The sequence below is a fragment of the Psittacula echo genome (genome assembly GCF_963264785.1).
Source record: "Psittacula echo genome assembly, chromosome: 4".
Classification (NCBI taxonomy): domain Eukaryota; kingdom Metazoa; phylum Chordata; class Aves; order Psittaciformes; family Psittacidae; genus Psittacula; species Psittacula echo.
This window is the reverse complement of record NC_137738.1, coordinates 39,868,857-39,891,416: the sequence shown is the minus strand read 5'-3', so window position 1 is coordinate 39,891,416 and position 22,560 is coordinate 39,868,857. Positions and strand designations below refer to the sequence as shown.

The 22,560-nt window shown below is 42.6% G+C and overlaps 1 protein-coding gene across 1 annotated transcript; it reads left to right on the top strand.

Moving 5' to 3' along the window:
* Nucleotides 1-5,032: 5,032 nt before the first annotated feature.
* On the top strand, nt 5,033-22,559 carry LRP11 (LDL receptor related protein 11; the record flags this gene model as incomplete). The annotated part of the gene is made up of 7 exons (XM_080615523.1): nt 5,033-5,552; nt 10,683-10,843; nt 14,019-14,160; nt 16,390-16,515; nt 17,232-17,441; nt 22,028-22,129; nt 22,405-22,559. The coding sequence occupies 7 exons, from the start codon at nt 5,033-5,035 to the stop codon at nt 22,557-22,559; spliced, it is 1,416 nt and encodes a 471-aa protein (XP_080471649.1).
* Between the last annotated feature and the right edge of the window lies 1 nt (nt 22,560).

The following is a 22,560-nucleotide window of genomic DNA, read 5'->3' as shown; positions in this document are numbered from 1 at the left end:
CAATTTGAAAAAAAATGTGTTTTTCCGAGATCCAGATAAGAAATGCATTGAGTGGTACTATTCTCCCAGCAACATTAGGATTTCTTTGCTTAGCTTTACCCTGCCTCCTTTTTGCCTGCTCACATCCATGCATGATTTTGATGAAACAGTCAGTTCACCCTAGTAGTGCCTACATCCTGGCAGCAATGAGCACTATCATTATGTGACACTCTCACAGTGTCACACACTTTATACCAGGTAATAAACACAGTTAATATATTCACTTTACAGAAGTAGCTTCCCCTTCTCACACCTACCTATCCTCCTTCTTCACAAGGAGATTTATCTCAGTACCAGAGCTTCAGTGCTTTTCCTGTCAGAGTATCTGTGCTTGTACCACGTGGTGGCTGGCTAATGCCGTGCAGTCAATTATGCAGTATCTGGGCAGAGAAGCAGCCACGGCACACATGAATGTAATGTTAAAGTAATCACCTGATGTCTCCTTCTGAGCCAAATCCTCACCACTGCTGCTAGCAGGAAAGGGTGTCTAAAAAAAAAATAACCTCATGCCTTTTTTTTTATTTTCTGTCTCCTTCTCTGTTTTAGTAAAATAATTGTTTCGTGTTAGGCACAATTACACTCATGCATATAGAAGGAGGGGGAGGCTGCTAATAATATTCCACTTTATCAGCTAGTAGAGCTCTCACTTTTTGAACACTGATATTTGATATAGCAGGAGAAAGACAAGCACAATTATACACACACAGATCGCCAAGACAGGGCTTGGCTATTTTTCTCTTCTTAAAGAGAGCAAGGAAAGCTGTTTACAGTACTTGGACTGAAACCATCTCAAGCTGTAACTGGTCATACCTTTTTAACTTGCATCACCGTGGGATGTACATATAATCAATGAGATATGAAACATTTTCATGATTACATTTTTCATTTAGGTGTTGGAAAATTATTCCTCCTGCTGTTTTCATAACACTATGTTATGGTTAAACCACGACACACCAGTACCACAGTATTACACAATTTTGCTTGGGAGGGAAAGGAAATACTAAAAACCGACAAAATACAAAGTCATATATCTGTAATTCCTCCACTCCCACTGTTAACATTTACCACCTTAACCTCTGTAATTTCTGCTGAATGTCTCGGCTCTCACTCTCACAGATAGAAACCTGAACCTTCAAGCTGCAAAGAAAAGGTTATCACTTCAATTCATTCGTGGGCAAATTGCTCAAACTCAGCTGTCAATCAACGGTCCATTCCAGCATCTGAGCCAATTTCTATTTATGATGGGTGTTTACTGAACAGATTCTCACAAGCAAGCTGGAGCAAAGAAAATGTGTTTTATGAGAACATCATGTCGATGACACATTTTCTGCAGATAACATTAGCATTATGTGTTTACTGTTTGCAGAGCACCTGGAATACATCACATGGAAACGAAGATATATTTCTTTTCCTGAGCACATATTCTAACAAAAAAAAAAAAAAAAAAAAAAGAAAACATGAGTTCACAGGAAAGCATTTCAGATGGGGAAGCCTGGATGTAACTTTGCCTTTTCTTCCTGCTCCCATCCTACCTTCTCCATTTCTGTCCATTCTAGTCCTACTCCACCACCTTTCTGTCCCCCTGGTTTTTTTTAAATCCCTTTTTTTCTCCTAGTTTGGAAAAAAACACATCTAAAGGAAGAGAAAAGCAGTTGCACTCATGTCTTATTCTCATAGTTTCAGTGATTTGTGAATTTTGAATTTGCATAGAAACTGATCAACAGATGGTTGGAAACATGAATATTCATGAATTCTGAATCCCTGTATTACTCTGCCAGGTATTGTTTAGATGGAAAGAATATATGTGTTGTCTAATCACCACTCTTGGTAAAGAAAGCTAGCAGTCTCTGTAACTGTCTCATATCTTACAAAGTTTTGGACAATAAAATGTGGTACATGTGTATCCTTTGAAAAGGAAAAAAGGATTAAAACCTAACAAATACCTTTAGGAATCTCTAATGCCCTCTACTTGAAAATCAAACCATCCCAAAACTTCAATTTGATGACAGTCAAAAATAAAATATCTTAAGCATAACTATAAATATTAATTTTGATTCGCAACTCCACAAGCTAAAGAAAATCTAAGGCACTCACAACAATGAACCAGTAAAGAAATGTGAAATTAAGTACAAGTACTTACACTTAGGCAGACATTAACATCTAGCAGCAATCTAATTTATTTAAGTAATAAGCTGCTGCCACCTTCCGAGTAAAGCTCAGCATGACTACAAATGCATCCTTCTCAAAAGGCCAAAGTAACACGAGATGATAACACTGGTAACATTCTGAGCCAAGAAAATTAGGCAACAAAACAAGTTCTGCTCCAGCATCAATAGGAAAAAATCTGCTGCACTTACACGTTCTTGCTCAAGAAGCTAATCTGCAGGTGGCCTCAACACTCCCAAGCACAAATTTAAGTGTGTCATCCTTATCTCAACTCAGGAAAACGCTCTGACATCTATTAATCATCAAACAGGCAAAAGTGCCACTGACGCAAACCAGCAGTTTAGGGTACAGTTACCTCCCTTAAGCCATACACTTCTTTACCTCTTAAATGCTCACGTGCTTGAAGAAAAGACTACTCTCCTTGGGGACACCTTCCAAACACAGATCCTCATTATAAAGTGACAGAAAGAAACTCTCTGCTTAAACACAGGAGTTCCAGATCTTTGGTGACTCTGAGGAAGTGATGACCTGGTGCATTTGCTCCCTCTTCCAACTTCAGCTTGCACAACAGCTGTATGAGCATATTTATGAACGCATATCTCATGTTCTCTAAGCGTTTATTTGGCTCAGACCTAAGCTTATTTAGCGTAGACATTAGTTTATTAACACTTAGACCATAAATCTCTAAGTATTTACTTATGGTTTACATTCTGGTGGCACAAGAGAGCAGAGCAGTACCAAACCAGTACCACTGCTATCAAATGAGTGCTTTACAGTCAGTTACCTCTGTTATGAACAGATTGATCATCTCCCCAGAATTTCCCTAAGAAATAATATCATGGCATTTTAGCCTGATTTTCAAAGCAAATGAGGATTATATCATCTCACTGTCTAGCTGCTCCATCTTCCTATAACCTTTCAATGCATTGACCAGTTTCACCTAAAATTGACAGTAAATTGAAAGCCTTAAAAATACAGTTTTAGAAATCTAGAGAACTCATAGAGCACATAGCTGGAGAAAAGCAATCTTTAACTGCACTGGTGACAGGCCAGCCTGCTGCAAAGAATCACTGAACTAGAGTCTTATGATTTGGGGGAGGAGGAGGAGGAAAAATCATAAGCCAAACTACGAGCTGCATGTGAATTTTTCTGGGCAACACCTAAGGTTCCAAGATGGTAGAATATTAAAGATATGTTTTGGAGGCAATTCTGAGTCACACTGGGAGCATGTCCTGAAACAAGCCAAAAATATGAAGGAGTAAAAAAGGTGTTTGAAAGCCATTCCTAATACATTTTTTTCCCTCCAGCTGTTCAAAATACCCTGCCCAAATAATCATTTTTTCATGCAGCTATAAAGACTTTTACAGTGATTTAAGAGAAGCAGGAGTCTATGCTTAAAGATGCTTGCAAGAATGAAACAGATAATACAGAAACATAGAGCTGCTCCTTCACCTCTTGCTATACCCCTTTGTACACAGTGCAAAGCCCATGGCCACCTCCATACAGTTTAGTGTCATGTCTATGTTTCTCAGTGCTAGTAAATAGTTCTCAATGTGCCATCCCTGCTCTTTGAGGCTCCATCCATCTGATGAAAAAATAATGAGGCAGCTGTTTTGGGGGTTGCTGATTTTCAGGGAGGTCACATTGTCATTAATCTGTGTCACAGAAACAGCCTTCATTTCATGACCAAATTAAAACAAAAGCTGTGAAGGATGTAGGGCGATGAAGCTGGTGAAGGGTCTGGAACACAAATCTCATGAGGAAAGGCTGAGGGAACTGGGGTTGTTTAGTCTGGAGAAGAGAAGGCTCAGGGGAGGGCTTATCGCTCTCTGCAGCTGCCTGAGAGGAGGATGGAGCCAGGAGATGGCTGGTCTCTTCTCCCAAGTAACAAGTGATAGGACAAGAGGAAATGGCCTCAAGCTGCACCAGAGGAGGTTTAGATTGGATATCAGAAAATATTTCTTCACCAAAAGGGTGCTCAGGCATTGGAACAGGCTGCCCAGGGAAGCGGTGAAATCACAATCCCTGGAAGCATTCATACTCTATGTAGATGGGGCCCTCGGTGACGTGGTTTAGTGGTGATCTTGGCAGTCCTGGGGTAGTGGTTAGACTTGATGATCTTAGGGGTCTTTCCCAACCGAGCTGTTTCTATGAAAACTGGTAAGTTTTAACTGGAAGCATTTCTCCAAAATTTGTTCAGCCTTTACTTCAAAAGCTCACACGAGTTCCTCCCCAGCATCCTGTCTGAGATTTTTTCCTAAACCTGAAGGACTCACACCTTTGCTTGTTAGCTTTGACTACTGGGGGCTTTTTCTTGGTTTCTGACCAGAAATGCCACACCTGGGAGGAAGCCCTCCACAATTTGTTCCTTTGTTTGTTGCCCTACACTCACCCAAGCACCAGCAGTTTCAGCGACCATCACTCAGGGACTCCAGGAGGTGCACCCTGACGCACCGAGTCCCTCCCAAATATTCATGCCAGGTTTGCCTCACGCGTTTGAGGGACACGTTTAAGGCATTATTTTAGAAGAAAATGCTTTTTAAAGCCGTCGCGCAGAGCCGGCCCGCATACACCCAGTCCCAGGCCCAAGCCGATGACCGCCGCGCCGGGCGTAGACGCCTGAGGCACGGAGGAGGGGGCGGGACTTGCCTTGGGGGCGGGGCCAAGACGGCCCCGCCCGGCGGAGCTGTTCAGGGCGGCGGGTACTGAGCGCCGCCGCTCCGCAGCCGGGCGGGGCAGGCACCTCCCCGCTCCGCGCTCGCGGGTGCCGGCGGGGGGAGCATCTCCCGCCGCTCCCGCCTGCGCGCCGCCGCCGCCGCCTGGGGCCATGGCGGCGCTGGTGCTGGTGCTGCTGGCGGCGCTGGCCGGGCGGGCCGTGCTGCCAGGCGGGTGGTGCGCGGCGCCTCTGGCCGACCTGCGCTCGCAGATCTCGGGCGTGGAGTCGCTACTGGAGGAGTTTCGCCGGCAGCTGCAGCAGGAGGAGCCAGGACCGCCAGCGGCGACGGCAGCAGGCGGCGGGGAGGTGTGCGGCGGCAGCAGCAGCTTCTCCGCCAGGCCCGACTCGATCATCCGCACCAAGGACTCCATCGCGGCCGGCGCCACCTTCCTGCGGGCCCCAGCCGGCGCGACGGGATGGCGGCAGTGCCTGGACGCCTGCTGTGCTGAGCCGCGCTGCACGCTGGCAGTGGTGCAGGAGCCCCCCCGGCCGCGGGGGGCAGCGGCGGCGGCGGAGCTGGGCTGCTACCTCTTCAACTGCACGCACCGAGGCCGTCCCGTCTGCCGCTTCGCCCCGCACCGCGGCTACAGCACCTACAGCCGCCGCCCCGCCGGCCTCGCCCCGCCGCCGGGTAAGTGATGGCTTCGCACCGGGGGGTGGCCGCGCCGGGCCGGGGAAGCCGCGGCCTCACGGCGGGGGGGAAATGGCGGCCGGCAGCCCTCGGTACGGTGGGAGGGCAGGGCCGGCGGCAGGACCCGCTCTCCGCCGCCATTTGGTGCCCCGCGTAGTGGGAGAGGAGGGGAAACCTCCCGCCGGAGGAGAGGACGGGGAGCGCCGGAGGGAGCCCTCCCTGAGGTGTCCCAGCCGTGCCTGGGGGTGCGAGTTGGGAAGAAGCGGGCCCTGCCACCGTTGACTCAGAACCCTCGTGGTGCCGGTGGGCCTCCGGCTGGGAGCCGGCTGATGGGAACAGCATGTTCACGGGCCTCGCACCTTCGACGGGGTGGTGACGGCTGCGGGGTCCTGCGGGTGTTGGGCACCCTGGAGAACGGGAAGTGCTGGGCCCGGTTACGCCAGCACCTGGTGCATAGCTTGAGAGCAAGCATAGGGCCGCGTTGTCGGGGGTGCTGTCCAAATGTCAGCTAAGAAGTTCTCATTCGCTTAATTCAGATTTTTTCCTCCTTAAGAACCTGGGAGTTAGACTGAAAAAGACAAGGATGTATCTATACTTAAACTTACATATGAGTATATACATAAGTATATATATCTATACTTAAACAGGGGAGATTTAGGTTAGATATAAGGAAGAAGTTCTTTACTGTGAGGGTGGTGAGGCACTGGAACAGGTTGCCCAAGAAGTTGTGAATGCTCCATCCCTGGCAGTGTTCAAGGCCAGGTTGGATGAGGCCTTGGGTGGCATGGTTTAGTGGGAGGTGTCCCTGCCCAAGGCAGGGGGGTTGGAACTAGATGATCTTAAGGTCCTTTCCAGCCCTAACTACTCTGTGATTCTATGATTCTATATTGCATCAGTAGTCCAGAGGCAGCATGGAGACTGTATAACTGTGTCTGGAATCTGGGCAACATCAAAAGCAGCAGTTTGTTCAACACTGAAGTGTATTTGAGAACAATGTAATCCAGAGCAGGCAGCTGTAGAGGAAAACAAGTCTGGGTTTCTAAATACGGAGTCTGATTCCTAGCATCTGCTCCAAAGAACTTACTCTCACTTTCGCAGCTGCTGTTGTTAAACAGTTGCACCTTAATTCAGTTTGTCTTAATTTCATTATCTTCTGTTGACGGTACTTCCCTAAATGTACTCTTACTGAAGTAAATTACTCACTGCATAAAGAAAACCTGGTGGTGGTGTGAATGGACACTGTGGCGCCTGCTGTTGCTGCTCCCTCGGCAGGAGAGACCTCAGGCTTGAGGTCCACTAGCCCTTGCGTATTTTATGAGAATGCCAATGGGAATCTCCTGGAAATAAGAGAGAGCAGGAGTTCTCTTTCTACAGGAAGTTACAAAGCCTACATACTTTTTGGAAAGTTTGGCAAGTGAACTAGACAGCTATAGGGAGGAACTTGAGCAGTGAAGACGAGGCAAGTTTAAGGTATCAGAAAACCTCAAGATATGATTTTGACATTTTCAATAGGCAAAGTATTAGTTCCACAGCATTATTTATGTATCAACTTTTGGGTAATTGTGTTTTTGTAACCCTGTATGAACTTGTAAGACAGGTTTAAGACCAGATTTTAAATCAAAGTCACAGAGCATCAGGCTTCTTTGAAAACCTTTCAGAATATCTTCAAATGTCCTTCATCATTTTTAACTACCTTAATTCCATTAAAACCTGGCCCTAATGTAGAGTGTAGTGTTTATGTATCTATGTATAATATAGATAATGTTATTGTTCAAATGTTACTTGATCTATTAGAAATATTGAATTTCTTGAGTTTTTAAATTCAGGAATTCTTTAATGCCTTGCATTTTTGGCAGCTTTTGTAACTTTCAGCACTGGGCTCACAAGTCAATTTCAGTTCCTAATCTGCAAATTGTTCTGTATCCTGTTGGGTGTATTTAAGAGTCTGCCTTGTGGGTGCTGGTGGTATTGGAAACGGAATTATGACTTCTTAATGCAATTATACTGGAGCCAAAGCAAAGCCATGAAGGAGAATGAACTTGTATTCAAACATCTGTCAGCCGTGACATAGACCAGGAGAGATAGAATTAAGATTGAATTATTTTGCCGTCTGATGTTATGTTGCTGCTGCATTCTTGAATTACATTGAAAAATTAATGCGGACAACAGTGCATCATCACAGGACGATAAAGGCACACCTCGCTTATGTCGCCCCATGATTGAATTGAGGAAATTTGGGAAAGAGCTTTTAATTTCAAGATTTTTCTTTCACAAGGCGATCACATTTTACCTGGGTTTGGTTTGGTTTTTGTCAGAGTACTGTGATGTTGAGCCTTCTGCTGTTTTCTTTTTGATAATACCAAACCAATTCATAAACGTGGTGTCCTCATAATTCTGAAACACTTCTGAGCATTAGTATACAGTGATCTCTAGGGTGTTGTGGTTTTATTTATGTTAAGGATCTCCAGTAAATGAAAATGATTGCCTATTTAATTAATAACAGATCTCTATTTCTCAGATCAAGTGTATATCTGTATACTTCCAGAGCAGGCAGTGGTGGGATGAATTTGTGAGACTGAACATTTCAGAGTAAATCCAAGTCCTTCTCACTCAGTTTGTACTGGTTTGGCTGTGGATTTAGTTTGCACTTCCGGGCAGCTTGTGCTGTGTTAACAATGAAACCCCATATGCCTGTAGTGAAGGAAGAGGTAATGGGTTTTGCCTTTGTTAGGCATATTTTTAAATTTTTGACAGAGAGAGAAAGAGGACTTGAGTGCCTCACCAGAAATGTCTGCCTTCTGTGCTGCTCAGTAGTGGTGAGCAATGGGAGAGTTCAACTGTAAAGTGAACTAATATCAAAGGCATTTAGGAATCAGCAGTGAAATAACCTTTTATAACAAAGCCTTCATTCGGAAAACCAGCTGGCAGCTTCATTACTGGCAGGCAAAGCCTGCATCATGATGGAGGAGGCAGAGTAACTTAAGCCATTGGCATTTCCCCCCAAAGAAAAAAGTGGTGTTCATAAAGTTGCAGCTCCTTTTCTAGAAAGCGGACAGCTCCAGCGTCTGAGTCTTGATCTGGTATATCAGTTTCGTATTGCTTATTTACATTCAACCTAAACAAAGGTTAGAAACAGAAGTTAAAAGGTGCTTTCTGAGCTTGATTTTTCTGCTATCCTGTGGCTGGTAGTCCTTTATTCCTGTGAGCGGTGGTTGTACGTGGCTCCTGAGTATGCCTCATTGCTTTTTTATGCTGACTTCTTAGCAGCATGTATTCCCCAGATTTGGAGTTGTTTTGCTCACTAAGGGTAATGTATTCCATTGCTTGAAATTTTGCTATGGAAAAAGTGCTTTCAGCTCAATAGGCTCTCCTCCCATGCCAGATGTCTCTCTCAGACCATTTTTTTTCTCATCCATAGCAAAGAGCAGGCATAAGTTTCTGTGACCGGCCCAAAATATGAAGTGGCATTGCAATTTTAACTCAGACTGTGAAGTATAAAGTTAGTCTGGGAAGAGAATATTTTCACTGCTTAGGGCCTAGGGGAAGTGGAATTGTCTCTCCCCCTGCTGGGCATTGATCGAGTCATTTAAACCAGACAGGGGACATGAAACTCCTTCCAAGGTAAAAGTGGAAGAATGGGCTGTGCTTCTTTCAGATCCAGGTCAGTCTCCTTTTGACAGTGATTGGTGAAGTAAATAATCATGTGAAGACTGTGTGTAACTCATATGTACCAAATAGAAGTTGCCCTGGCACCATCATGTTGGTGTTTATTAACAATGAGTTTGGGGTTTTTTGCGCCTAAACTTTTCTTTTTAAACAAAGTTGATTTTGAGAGCTGAGTGCATACAAATTAGGTAAAGCTTCCTGTGCCAGCTGGATGAGCAAAAACTGTTTCATACTTTCTATTTTTAGCCCGTTTTCAGTTATTTGTATGTTTTACTAACTTAAAGGATTTGCCTTGAAATTTTCTACATCTTTCCTACTACTGAGAAAAACAAGAAATAGAAAGTTTGCTGTTCAGTCACTGACAAAAAATTGTCCCACTGCTCTATGCATTTGAGCAAGTTCTTAATACTGGAGAGGAGCACCTGCAAGGGGGAATCCCTGAGCAGATGGAGAAGCACCTTTTCTTTCCTGGTGCAGCTCTCCCCACACTGAGTGAAGTTACAGCTTCATGGTCAATAGATTTTTTCTGAGCTTAACATCAATATCCTTTACAGAATATCCTTTGTGAGGTAGAAGAGCAGAATGTACTCTGGCACTTCAGGGTGCCAGGAACATCCCATGCCCAGAGAAGGAATGAAACCTGAGTAGGTAACTGCAGAAAGATACAGTCTTGTGGCTAAATTTGTCAAATGCTGACTTGTAGAATAGATTTTATCTCTCTCTCTTCCCTGCATTGTCTGGTGGTTGCAGAGCAGATGTCTTAAACCACTTCTCACATGCCTTATCACTTAATATATCATGGGTTTTGTTAGCCTGATATGAAATCTTGTAGTCTGATTGGCAAAAGTACTTAGTACTCACAATTTTAATCAATAAGAATTGTACTTTGAATAAATCAAGATGCTACAAATCCTAAATAGTTTGAAAATCAAGCTTTGAATGTCTTAAATTCGGCATTTAAAATCAGCAGTCATTTCTAATGTTTTGTAATCAGTATGTACACTGCTTTGCCAGGATGTCAGCTTTTGTTAAATGTCTTTCACTCCTGTAAACATGTATTATAAAAAGTAGCTAAAAGCCTATAAAGTTATGCAGAGTGCTGTAAAAGGTGTGCAGTAGCTGCCATCTGAATATGTATGTAATTCATATTTAAATCCATTTTCGTTCAGATTAAAAACTGCACCGACGCTAAGCATGCTGTGTGTTGTATTAGTGAAACACACATGTACGTAGAGAGATTTTCTGTGCCATGTGCTTCTAATATACAAGCTATTTCCTGAAGACATCATTGAATATGGAACACAACTAAAATTTAAGTAGATATTACTTCGCTTATCAAAATATGCACTAATGAACATGTTCTACCTTTCAGGAAGTTGCACCTTAACCAAGACAAACTGTTTTAGATAAATAGTCACTCAGCTTACCCTGATAAATAACAGAGCTTCTCTTTTTTTATTATAGAAGAATATGATGAGCCTCCACGGTGCAAGGCAGGAGAAGACATTGTGCTGCAGTCGCCTGTTGACTGGGTGCTTCTGGATGGCCGAGAAAGTTCAGATGACCATGGAATTGTGCAGTACGAGTGGACCCTGCTGCAAGGTGACTCATCAGTTGAAATGAAGGTACACGTGCAATCTCACCCATGGCCAGTTACTTGCAGATTGATATGTTCATACTGTTGAAATGTAGAACTACAAATATTACTGAAATGGATATGGCTACCGGGCATCAACATCAGGATAAATGTAAAGCTTGAGCACTTATTTCATAGAAGTATAGAGGAGCCCAGATTGGAAGGGACCTCAAAAGATTATCTGGTCCAAGCTTTTGTGGGACAAGGAGCCTAGATGGGATTATTTTACCTGTTCAAGCACATCTTAAAAACCTGCAGTGATGGGGACTATACCATGACCCTGGGGGGTTTGTTCCACTGAATATTTCTAGAGGTTTATACAGTTCATTTCTGTGTAGGATGGCGTGAGACAGCCAGCAGCTAACAAGTAGATGTTAATTACTGCATTTCAGCTCTGCTTTCATCATTGTTTGTGCTCACTGTGCTTGGTTTTCAGCTTCTGTGATCCAGTTTAGAGACATCTCAGTAATTCAGTTACTAAAAATAATAAGGTATTTTCTCCAACAGTCTTTTGTCAGTGCTTATGGAGAAACTGCAAAAAAATGTGTGATGTAAACCTGGTTATACTATTTTATTACATTCATACAACTTCTGCTTCAATTTGGCTTCAACTTAAAGTTAACCATCAAGAGAGGGATTCTCCATCCCACCTTTCTTTGTGAATGTTCTAGGAGCAGTAGAAAAGGAAGGGGAAGATGGCTCAAACCCATAGAGTTTACTGACAGTCTGTTCACAACCCACAGTATTCAGGGCACACTGGGAACTTCACCTAGAGAGGGACATGTAAAGAGGAGTAGGTGTGGACCACAGACTTTACTGTTGCTGAGATGCTGCTGATGGATGGGAAGAGCTGTTCTGAAGTGTTAGTTAAGCCAGTGGTGCATGCTTTTGAAAGTTCTATATTCTACTGCAAGTTCCATATCTTTGAAAGGGTGACTACAGTCAGCCAGTTCTAAGTGGCTTGAAGCTGCACTGCAGTTTGAAACTGTCATGTCAGAGACCACTGTAAGTTTCTTTAGCTTCATTTATTATTTTATTGGCTTGAAAAGTAAAAGGTTAAAAGGCTTTGATAGGGAGTGTGAACAGAATAATACATAGAAAAGACTTTGTTCAAGTCTTTTTCTAAGTATAGTTGCGAGATATTATCTAGATAAAATGACCATTTTATTACCAAGACTTGTTAGTCTGACCCTTTGCAGCATTATTTTCTTTAAACAGCAATTAGATACTCTTTAATCTGTGATGTAGTAATATATCTGGAGTAAGACAAAAATTAGAAGTGTGATTTTATTTTTTCTTCATACAGCCTTCATTTTCTGTGTTTAGTACCTTAGTTGCTATCCTGATGTTACTGGATTTCATGTTGTTTATTCTGAGCAAACAGTGCATGAATCTATAGCTCCAAGGGAGAATGGTACTGTGTTTAAATAAGATAAAAGGCAGCTGTTGAGTTGCACTTGCATACCAAAGAATAAATAGAAGGTAGAGGAGGGGGAAGGACTGCTATAAAGTGATCTTACCACATTGTAGAAGGAAGCCAGTGGAAATTGTTTTTCTATTGTGACTGATTATTGCTTCTTAGATAATTTGCTTCTGAGATTGCTACCCATATGCTGTAGCTGTGCAGCTCTGTGACACTTAGGGGCAATTATGGGGTGTTTGTTGTTGTTTATTTTAATGCTGGTTATCTGGAAATTTACTGTCTAGTTTGAGTCAGTTTGTAAGAAGGCAGGTACCACTGGGCATTCTTCAGGGCAAGGCAGAGATGAACAGCAAAGCACAGAGCATGCCAGGAGGAGTGGCAGCGTATTCATAAGTCAGTGGCATTTCTCTCACTCTGCACTGAGAAGAGAGCTGGACTCCGTGGCTCATGAGTTTTAAATACCATATTTGCTCTCCCACCAGTCATGGTGCAGAGCAGCAGGTGTTTTTTAGAGCATATTTATCTCTGTAAAACACTAAAGAATAAAATTCTAAGGGGTCATGTACTCCATCAGGAAGTTATCAACAGCATGATCAGATAACTGAGTGCATTCGCGTAAATAGAAAATGAAAGCAATTTCAGTTAGGAAATTCACTTACCAGAAGAGAAAAATGCATTTATCAATGCACCCTGATATAAAGCTGTGTTTAGCACTATTACCATATTTATTGAAAACTGTTCCATTTTAGGCATGAAAAACAACTTTAAATAAGCAATCCAAAGTTCTGTATTGAATTTTCATTTTAATATTAGATGGATATATAGCCCTTTGTGCTTCTTTTGTAAAAATGCACTACATGTCCAATAAACCTGAGTGTTTTCTGTAGTTACTGTATGTGTTACTGAATTCTCAGACAGCTGGAGTTATTCGTGACTGGTAATTGTCACAAGGTTAAAAAAGATTCAGCATTTGCACTCATTTTATACAAACTTACTTCTAAATGACTGTTGTCCTGGTAATGCCAGCTTGGTACCTGTTCTAAATTATCATTGAAAAACTTATGTTATTAATTTCTTCAAGATCTAATCCAGTGTAAGTTGTTTCTGTATTTGTATCACATGACTTCCTGAAACCTACTGTTTAGGTCACTCACTATAGGTGAACTTATTTCTGGTTCAGGGCTAAGCATGCACATCCAGTGCTGGGCATGGAAAAATTCAGTTCAGCAGTTAGTAAAAGTTGTAAGTGACTACATCAGATGTCATACTGGACAAAGGTGGGCAGTCTTATTCATAAAGCAGTGCCATTATAAAATCAAGTGCTTATCATAAATCAATATATAGCAAAAGTAACTTCTTGATACATGTATACTGTCTACAGACTAATTTGACAGAGAACAAAATAGTATTTTACTGCCTGCCTTCTCAAATTGCATTCCCAATTACTGAAAATTCAAGCTGAATCTGTGTTTCCATTTATCATCCAGTGCTCAGGGAACTGAGTGTACAAAGGAAAGTGTTACATAAATGTTAGGCATGTTTATTTTTACATCTGGCTGAAAAAAAAAAAGATCAAAACATCACATGTTGATACACATGCTTGAGTGGGCTGGCTAGACTTTTAAGAGAAGTATTGAATCTGCATGAAAAGCATTACACAGAAATGAGCTCCCTATTCCTACAAATTTACGGATGGATCCTCTATACCACTGTGGGGTTTTTTGCTGTTCTGTTTCATCAGGTACCACAACCAGGAACACTGAAACTGTCTCACATTCAGGAAGGAGCATATATTTTCCAGCTAACTGTGACAGACACTGCAGGTCAGCGGAGCTCTGACAACATCTCTGTGACCGTTCTGCCCATGGTTCATTCTGCAGTAGGTGAGAAAATGAGGGGAGCCATTGCCTGTGTGACACCCGCGGTATGGTATTCAGAGCAAGGGTCTTGATGGGGGCGGAAATCTTAGTCTCCATTTGTAGTGTTTTATTTTGCCCTTATTCATTACATGATGAAATCTCTTTCACCTTTGAATTGCTGTTTCAGAGTTAGGGAGCAAGCAAGCATCGCTTGTTTGTTAGAGCAATAATACTTTCAAGCATTTAAATGTTCATCCCTGTATTGCTAATAAGCATGCAGGGTTGGAATAATGAAATACTGACATATATATCAGGCACATCGTAACAGCTCATTATATAGTCAGATGGTGCGTGCAACATGACAGGGCTTGTGTTATAGGGAAGACCCAGTTAAAATCAGTTAATAGTATGTGTGAGGCACAGACTCATAATAATATTGACTTGCATCTGTAGTCTAAAAGATGAGATGGTTTCTTGTTTTCACGCATTTAAGCTTTTCTGTGTAATGGTGGTTACCAAAGCCTTATGGTACTGGGGAAACTGAAATTGGAATTGACCCATCAGTTTTAAACTCTGAGCTCAAGAATCATGTAACAAGTGTAAAAGGTAGAAAGTAAAAAATTTCAGTGGCTGCCAGTTCTGTAATAATTTCTAATTATGTTATAAATAGCAAGTTGCTAATATAGATCTGCCGCTTTGGCACCAAGTAAAAGTTATATAGCATCATCAGTATGTTCAGCTGAACCAGTGAGAACTTTGCCCTGCACCAGTGCAATATCTCTATGTGAGAGAGTAGTCCCTATTGCAATAAATTTATATTACAAAAAAACAGCTGCAAGTCTGCTTAATAATGCCTGTATTCCAGTAACAGATGATTGAGTTGTATTCATTAATGTTTAATTCAGCTAAAGCAGCCAGAGAGGTTTTCTGGTTTATTTATTGGATGCTTGCTGTGGTTGTCTGTGGTATCTTTTGCATGGAACACACAGAGAATTGGCTGCAGTTTTTCTTTTTCTCATTCCCTGAGTACGTTTGCAGTTCAAGTGCTACTGCTGGAATTAAACCAGTGCCCAGTACCTTAATGCATGCAAGAATTGTGTGATTATTAGTGCCAAAGATCAGGAGATGCATTTTCTAAGTGTGAATTTAGGAGTTTTAAACAGGTGCCTGTGTTCCTGCCATTCTTCCTTTAGCATTGCACAGCATGTTGGTACATAGCAGGTTAACAACCAAAAGCTGTGACTTCTTTATGCTATTACAACATTAGCCAAACACTGAATTTGATACTTTACAAAGCAATGAACTACACTGCTGTTGGAAAGACAAAGGCACGAGTGTAAACACTTGATGATTACAAGGTCAGAATGGGTTTCAGGAAAGCTGTTAGTATGCAGATTGAACTGTCCAGGGACCCTCTCCATTTCCAGGGGAATGTAAATATTAAAGCAGGCAGCAATCAGTTCTTTCTGATGAAGATCCCTTGTGAGACCTTGTGCTTTGTCCTGTTCTGGCATGTGCTGCATTGAAGTCAGTGTATTGCTGATGTAAATAAAGGATGAGCATTCTTTTAGTATTTTAATTAGGCTGCAGAAAACATGCCATAAAAGATCCCGTGTAGTCCATATGTGTGCATGTAAAATAACATATTGCCAGAAATACAGAATGGGTGTACAGTAGGAATTATGTGTTGGAGAGATGCAGTTACAGCCATAGAGATTTCATTTATTTATTTTCAGGACTGTCCTGTGTCTTTCAAGCCTCGGCAGATCTCCTTTTAGCTCAGTCCAGCAGAGTTTAAGGTGCTGTAGGGGTGCTGCACAAGGTCGAAGGTGCAACAGCCTCCAGGTTGAGTATTCCTGCAGTAAAGAGATTGCCAGAGTAGTGATGAGGGTGCCAGCTATTAGCTGTATTAGCTTCTATGTCAATATAGCATCGTATAGCTGAGCCTGGCCTTTAACTTTCTGCCTTCTTCATGGTCCTTTTTGACATAGCATGGTTTTGCTTTTTCCTTGGTGCTGCAGATTTTACTCTTTGACTCAGTATTTACTGCTCGGATTACTGCTCCATCCCTGCCAGTGTTCAAGGCCAGGTTGGACAGCACCTTGAGCAACCTGGTCTAGTGGGATGTATCCCTGCCCATGGGGAGGGGAGGTTGGAACTAGATGATCTTAAGGTTCTTTCGACCCAGACCAGTCTATGATTCTATGATTCTATGATTTCTGTTTTGGTAATTTGGTAATTGTTTCTCAACAGCCTGTGTCGGGGTTTGCTCTCGCTACCAGTTTATCTGCGATGATGGATGCTGCATTGACATCACATTTGCTTGCGATGGCGTGAGACAGTGCCCTGATGGATCAGATGAAACTTTCTGCCAGAACCGTAAGTGTGCCAGGCCACAGAACATTATGAAAGTAACTACAGCCTGAATGACCAAAGGGCAGTGGTGCCCCTTCTGTGGCTTGTCTCCCTGTGAGCAAGCAGCTTGCTCCCACCGCAGAGCCTTTTGTCAGAAGTAGCACATGGGATGGTTTAATGTGTGGATACAGCAGATGCTCAGAAATTAACTCCCTTTTCTTCAAAGCATACAAAAACTGTTAAAGGTCCCCAAATGGCAGATTTTGTGTTCTCATCATTTAAAAGATCAGTTCTTTACTTGCATAATGATTTTAGAAACAGAGACCCTGGTCTTGATCTGAAAGGCTGTCTCAGTTACATACCTTGCTAGAATCTGAAACACTGGAAATGCGAGCATGTAGGGGAACCGGTGTTTCATGAGTCATCCTCAGTACGTGCCTGTACTCAGCTAAGTGAACAGAAATCATTAGGGGTGAATTACCTCAATGGATAACCACTATTCCATTGTTATTTCAGTGACTGGATTTCACTGTAGACTTCATGGATATACTTTTGTGTCATAGCTGTCAGCAGGCAATTGGTAACTTGCTGTGTATCTAGAACTCACACTTCATCATGTATCTGAACCTGAGGAGGTTGTTTATCCTGCCTCAAGGCCCATATCAGAAAGTCTCCATCAGAACACTTCCATTCCCTTCAATTCTGTACAAAAAGTATGATTTTTGTTTCTGTTCACATAGTCAGCCCAGGTCGGAAGACAGTGACGCATGCAGCTCTTGGCACTACCCAGCAAAGGACTATAGGACTGCCAGAAACCACAGATGAAAACTCTGCAGAAACCACCCTGAAAGCCACTGCCAGAAATCAACCTGTTCTCTCAGTGGGTGCAGACATGACAAACCAATCGCTTTCTCAGGGACCAAAGAAACAAATCAGTGGATTTGTGCCAGGTAAGAGTTGAAATGAATCAGTTTCAGTAAATCGTTCTCTTTAAAGAAAGAAAACGTCTTGCACCTTGAACTTATTTTAATTGTCTTTTGGTGCCTGGCTAAGAGTAAAAATTTGCAAATGTCAAAAATACAGAAGCAGCTTGTAATACAGGTAGGTATTGCTTTATAATTGTCATGGTTCTTACCCAGTGCGCAAGGAAAGTTAAAATGTAGGAATGCTAGGAAAAGAATAGTCTAAGGAGCAAAACGTGCAGTGATCTAAACACAAATTCTGCCACGGGCTCAGCTGTGTAAGCTGATGTATAAGGCTCCTTAAATCTGTAGGGTGAGAGTAATTGCTTTTCTCCTGGTGCTAACTGAGGACTAATCTTTTTCTTTCTTCTTCTGAAGTCAGACCTTGACTATTATGGGCACTTTTTCCTGAAGTGTGCCTCAAGGGCAGAAGAAATCTTTCATCACTATAGACAAGTCTTTGGTAAAAAGCAACTCCAAGTCCACAGTACTCTCTGTAGTGTTTCTCCTCCATATTCTGTTGTGAGTCAGTGTGTAATGATTTAGCAAGGCAGTCACCAACCCTTGCCTTGCTAAAGCTCCCGAAGCTGCAGTGAAATTGGTGTGTCTTTCAAGGCTTCTGCTGGTGAATTAAAATGAGCTGAAATGACAGCTGAATAAAACCATGTGCAAAGAGCATAATATGAGTATGAGACCTCTCACTTTTATTTCTTCATGGTTTAGACTGATTCTTGCTCCCCAGGACACAGCTGTTTATAAACAGCTTTATTTTCTTGTTACAACAGGGCAGTGCTCAGTGCCCTCTGCTGCTGACTCATGTAAAGAGCACTGCCCTGGCTGGCAATGGGATGTTTCTTCAGATGCTTGTACTGCATCTGTGGAGACGGCAAAAGGAATGAAAACAACATTCTTAAAGAATTGGGCTGCCTCAGTGAACGTGTAGGAACTGACAGTGAAATTCTCTCCAAAATGTTTCCCCCTCTTCTGGCAGTGTAGATGACCTCTGTGCTCCTTATTGGAATGACTTAAAATTCTGCTTCTTGCTCACATAGTCCCAAGTAACACCTGATACAGGCCACCCAAACTAAACATGAAATTGCCAAAGGGCATTGCAGGCTCCAATGGAAAGTCAACTGCTAAGTAGGTCTCAAAAGCCACTGGGCTTGTGAATCCAGAAGTAAAACCAGAACTGAGGTCACCAACTTCTGCAGCCTATAATCAGAGGTTATAACTGGAAGTGCATGTAAAAGCGTGGCACTTTTGCACAGTCCTTTTCTGTGTTTACCCGTTGCGGTGACTTCCTTGCACCAGTCTTGCCCTCAAGGCTTGTGCACAGCAGTAGACAATAAAGGAAAAAAAATATTATAAAACAAAAAAGAATGTAACAGGGCCACAGTGATCATTGAACTGCCAGCAGCTGCTCTGACCTTTTTACATTTTAAACAGGCAGGATTTCCCGCTGACCATGTCTGCGGTTTAATGCCTGTGGGTTTAATGTTGCTCTTTTGACAAGGCTTATCTGGAATTTAGTTTCAGTTAAATGATACTTAAGGATTTCCTTGTAGAATAGAAGGACCCAAGAGCCGAGTACTTTTAACCAGAAAAGCAGCAAACAGCTCAGTAAGTTTTTAAGTTACCTACAGACCAGTTCCAAAGAAGGTGCACGTGGTGAGACATGAAGGGGTGCTAGGTAGCAGGGTCCAAAGCCCAGATGCCAAAATCTGCTCTGCATTGCTGTCTTCTCATGAAGACCCTTAAGCTCCACAGGAGTCACAGGCTGTATGTGAATAATTCCCAGAGGTCCAAAGAGGTTCAAGTCCTGCTCCACTGGCAAGCATCACAATCTTCATGGATTTGAGAAGACAGGCATCTAACCTTTTCTTAAAACCCCACCCAGATCCATTAATGAGATTTCTCTCCAGCACTGCCATCTCAAGGAGGTTACAGGCCAAATCTAATAATTAGGTGCTACAAAACTGAGAGACACAGAAACACTGGAACAGCACCATGAAGCCTGTCTGGAAAAGTGTTCAGGAGGGCAGTAGTTGCTAGATGCATTTTTGAAGAGAAGCAAGCAGCAGTGAATAGCCTCAGAAGTTCAGCAATTCCACTGGCAAAAATCCTGTTCTGGAATGGACTATCTCCTGAGACAGTGGCACCTGCTGCTGGTGCCAAGGCAGAGCCTATGCCTCCAGGACACACTGTAAAGGTCTTTGTTAGACCAAGATGATAATCTTGCTTGTTGGCCTAGAGTTGACCTTGCAAGCATCCAGAGTGCTCTGATACCTTCCTCTAAGGAAGCTATCAAGCCCTGCTGCATGTTCCAGCACTGCTGCACTTGTAAATGAATATAACAAAAATAACAGTTGCAGCAAAGCACGCTGGAGTGAGCAATGGGCTGGCTTTTAGCAGCAACAGCTGGTGTAGCAAACATGGTCAATGCAGACAGGTTCAGTTCACAAGTGAGATTTGCACTCCCCAGCATAGCCAACTCAAGTGTATAAATCCCTGTAAGAGCTTTGCACTCCCCTGGCACAAGGTCTCTGCCTTTCCGTAGCTGCCCATACCAGCTGATGTGCAGTGCCGCTCGGGGCTGGGATTACAGCGTTTGACTGAGCGCCCAAGTCACCATCATGACTTTGCTGCAGAGGCATCAACAGCAGTAGCAATAACCTATATCTCTGATTTAGGGTAGCTGGAAAAGGCTGTAAATTGCAGTTTCCTAGGCATGGACTAGAAAATGAAAAGAATGCGAAAATAAAATGAAACCCACATAACATGTTTAATGTCAGGCTCCTAGACCTGTTTGGGGAAATCTTTCTTTGTTTTCTACCTGGTAATGTATAAGATGTTGAGCAGTATTGACTCTGATAGCCCCTCCAGTCCTGTAAGAACAGCCACAAGTCATAACAAAACCCTTTAAGCTTCATTGAAAGGATTGTTACTCTTCAACCCTTCCACAACTTCTCTCCCCATTCAAATCCATTTGCCAATTGTCTTTACAAGCAGTTGACTTAAACATTCCCTTTACTCAAATAGCAAGGAACCAAGTTTATAAAACAGGCATTCAGATCTAGCTTAGGCCTAGAGGGTGGAGCAGCTCTAAGAAGAGACAATGCCTTTCGGGTACATTCATAATAAAGACAAATATTCATTTAACTTCATTTAGGGAAGACAGGAGCAGAAAACAGCTGCTGATTTAAATCTCAGTACATTCAGGTTATTTTGCACAGCTCTGATACCATAGAGGTACCTTAAATCCAGTACAATTTACACTTAGCATTTCCTTAAGTCCCCTTTACATGCCAGAACAACTAAAAGAGCCACATGAGAGCAGGGGCTGTGGCTTGTTTCAGCGGCATTTCCTAACACGTGAAGTTAATGTTAATGCACCCCTAGCCATAATGGCAGGGCCTGGGAGGCTGCGTTCTGCCTTACAGTGGGGACATCTGCACTAACCTCGTGCCAATATAAAGTGAAGCAATTTAAGCTTTAAGTAAGTCACGTGTATTTGCGGCTGCCATTTGACAGGGGTGTGTCCTGCAGCCCTTTGGAGCTGGTGGTGGTGGGTGGGAGATACCCATGGTGCGTGTTCCAAGCTAATTCACTTGAACACTTCTTTAACACCCACCAGCACGTGTAAACCCAATTACAACGTTTCACATTCATAGTTTACAGATCCTGTAGCATAGTGTGTTTCCACTGGCACTGTCTCAGTTGCGAGGGCTGCCAGCAAATGCATCACAGCGCAAAGTGCCCTTCAATGTTTATGTTATTAGTAAAAACCACATACAGTCATTACATTTAAAAACATGGGTGTAGTTCTGATTTTTGTGAGGCTGTTGGTGGATTAAGCTGTCAGTCTTGCACAAAGCAACCCCGTAGCCATTGGTGTAGGACTTCAGTGGGAGGGCAGGAGGAGGGAGTCCCAGCTGAGTTACTCTATTTTTCTGAAGCAAAACTGCAGCCGCCTGCATTCCCAACATCAATGTTTCTTGGCAGCAAAGTATGATTTGTCTCTTCCTGTGTAGTTACAGTGCTCTGCAATATGTTTGTACTACACAAAGCTGAGGAGACTCCCAGCCATCCTCTTTGAAATGTTCACTGCATGTATTCTAATGTCTTGCAAATACTTAAGTTGATTTGGTGATTAAGGTGATTTGTGTAACCAACCTATGCATTTCCTGCTTTAGAAGTTTCAAGGGTGGAGGTCAAAATAATTTGAAACGGCCTCGTTTTCAACTACATGTAAGTTCTTCAGGGATGTTTTAGCTCAGATTGGTCTATCCCCCATTATGGAAGTTTATGAAAGAGAATGTATAGCCACTTTTATTTCAGTGGAAAATGACCCCACGGTTTGCCATGCAAAGCTGAATTTACATTTTAGCTTCAGTTTCACATTATTTCAAAATTCAAGTTATACAATCAGAGTTAGAAGTTCTTAAACTGGGGGGGGGGGTGTGTGTGTCCCAAAATTTAAGCTCTTTCACATTATTCAATTCTAGTGTCCTGTGGTTAAGACTTCCTGAGTAACTGAACTGCAATATTCATTTATCCTGCTTGACTCTGTGCAGATAACAGTTCCTCAGGGAGAAGAACAGATGATAAAAATGGGAATGGTGTAATGGTGCCAAAGAGAGACCAGCTTGGAGGTAGTCGTCCAGTCCCAGAAACAGGTAAGAATGACCTTGTGAATTCATATTGAGTTATGTTAGTTTTTCAGCCAGATGTTGGAGAGCCAGGTACTGTAATCAAGAACTGAATAACATACCTCCATATTCTGAACTGTTCCTAACATACCAGATTAGACAGTTCAGTTTCACAGCAAGAGTTGCTCCAAATATTAGCACCTAAGTGATAGACTGGCTGTATTTTTAAAGGAAAAAATCATTATTTCTCTACCAATTTCTCACTATATTAAATAAATTGTAATTTCTCGACCTCCTTGTAGGTGCTGTGTTACCCTTAGCCTTAGGCTTGGCCATCACCGCTTTACTGCTGCTTATGGTTGCTTGCAGACTGCGTTTAGTGAGACAGAAGCTGAAAAAAGCTCGGCCCATTACATCTGAAGAGTCTGATTACCTCATTAATGGGATGTATCTCTAAA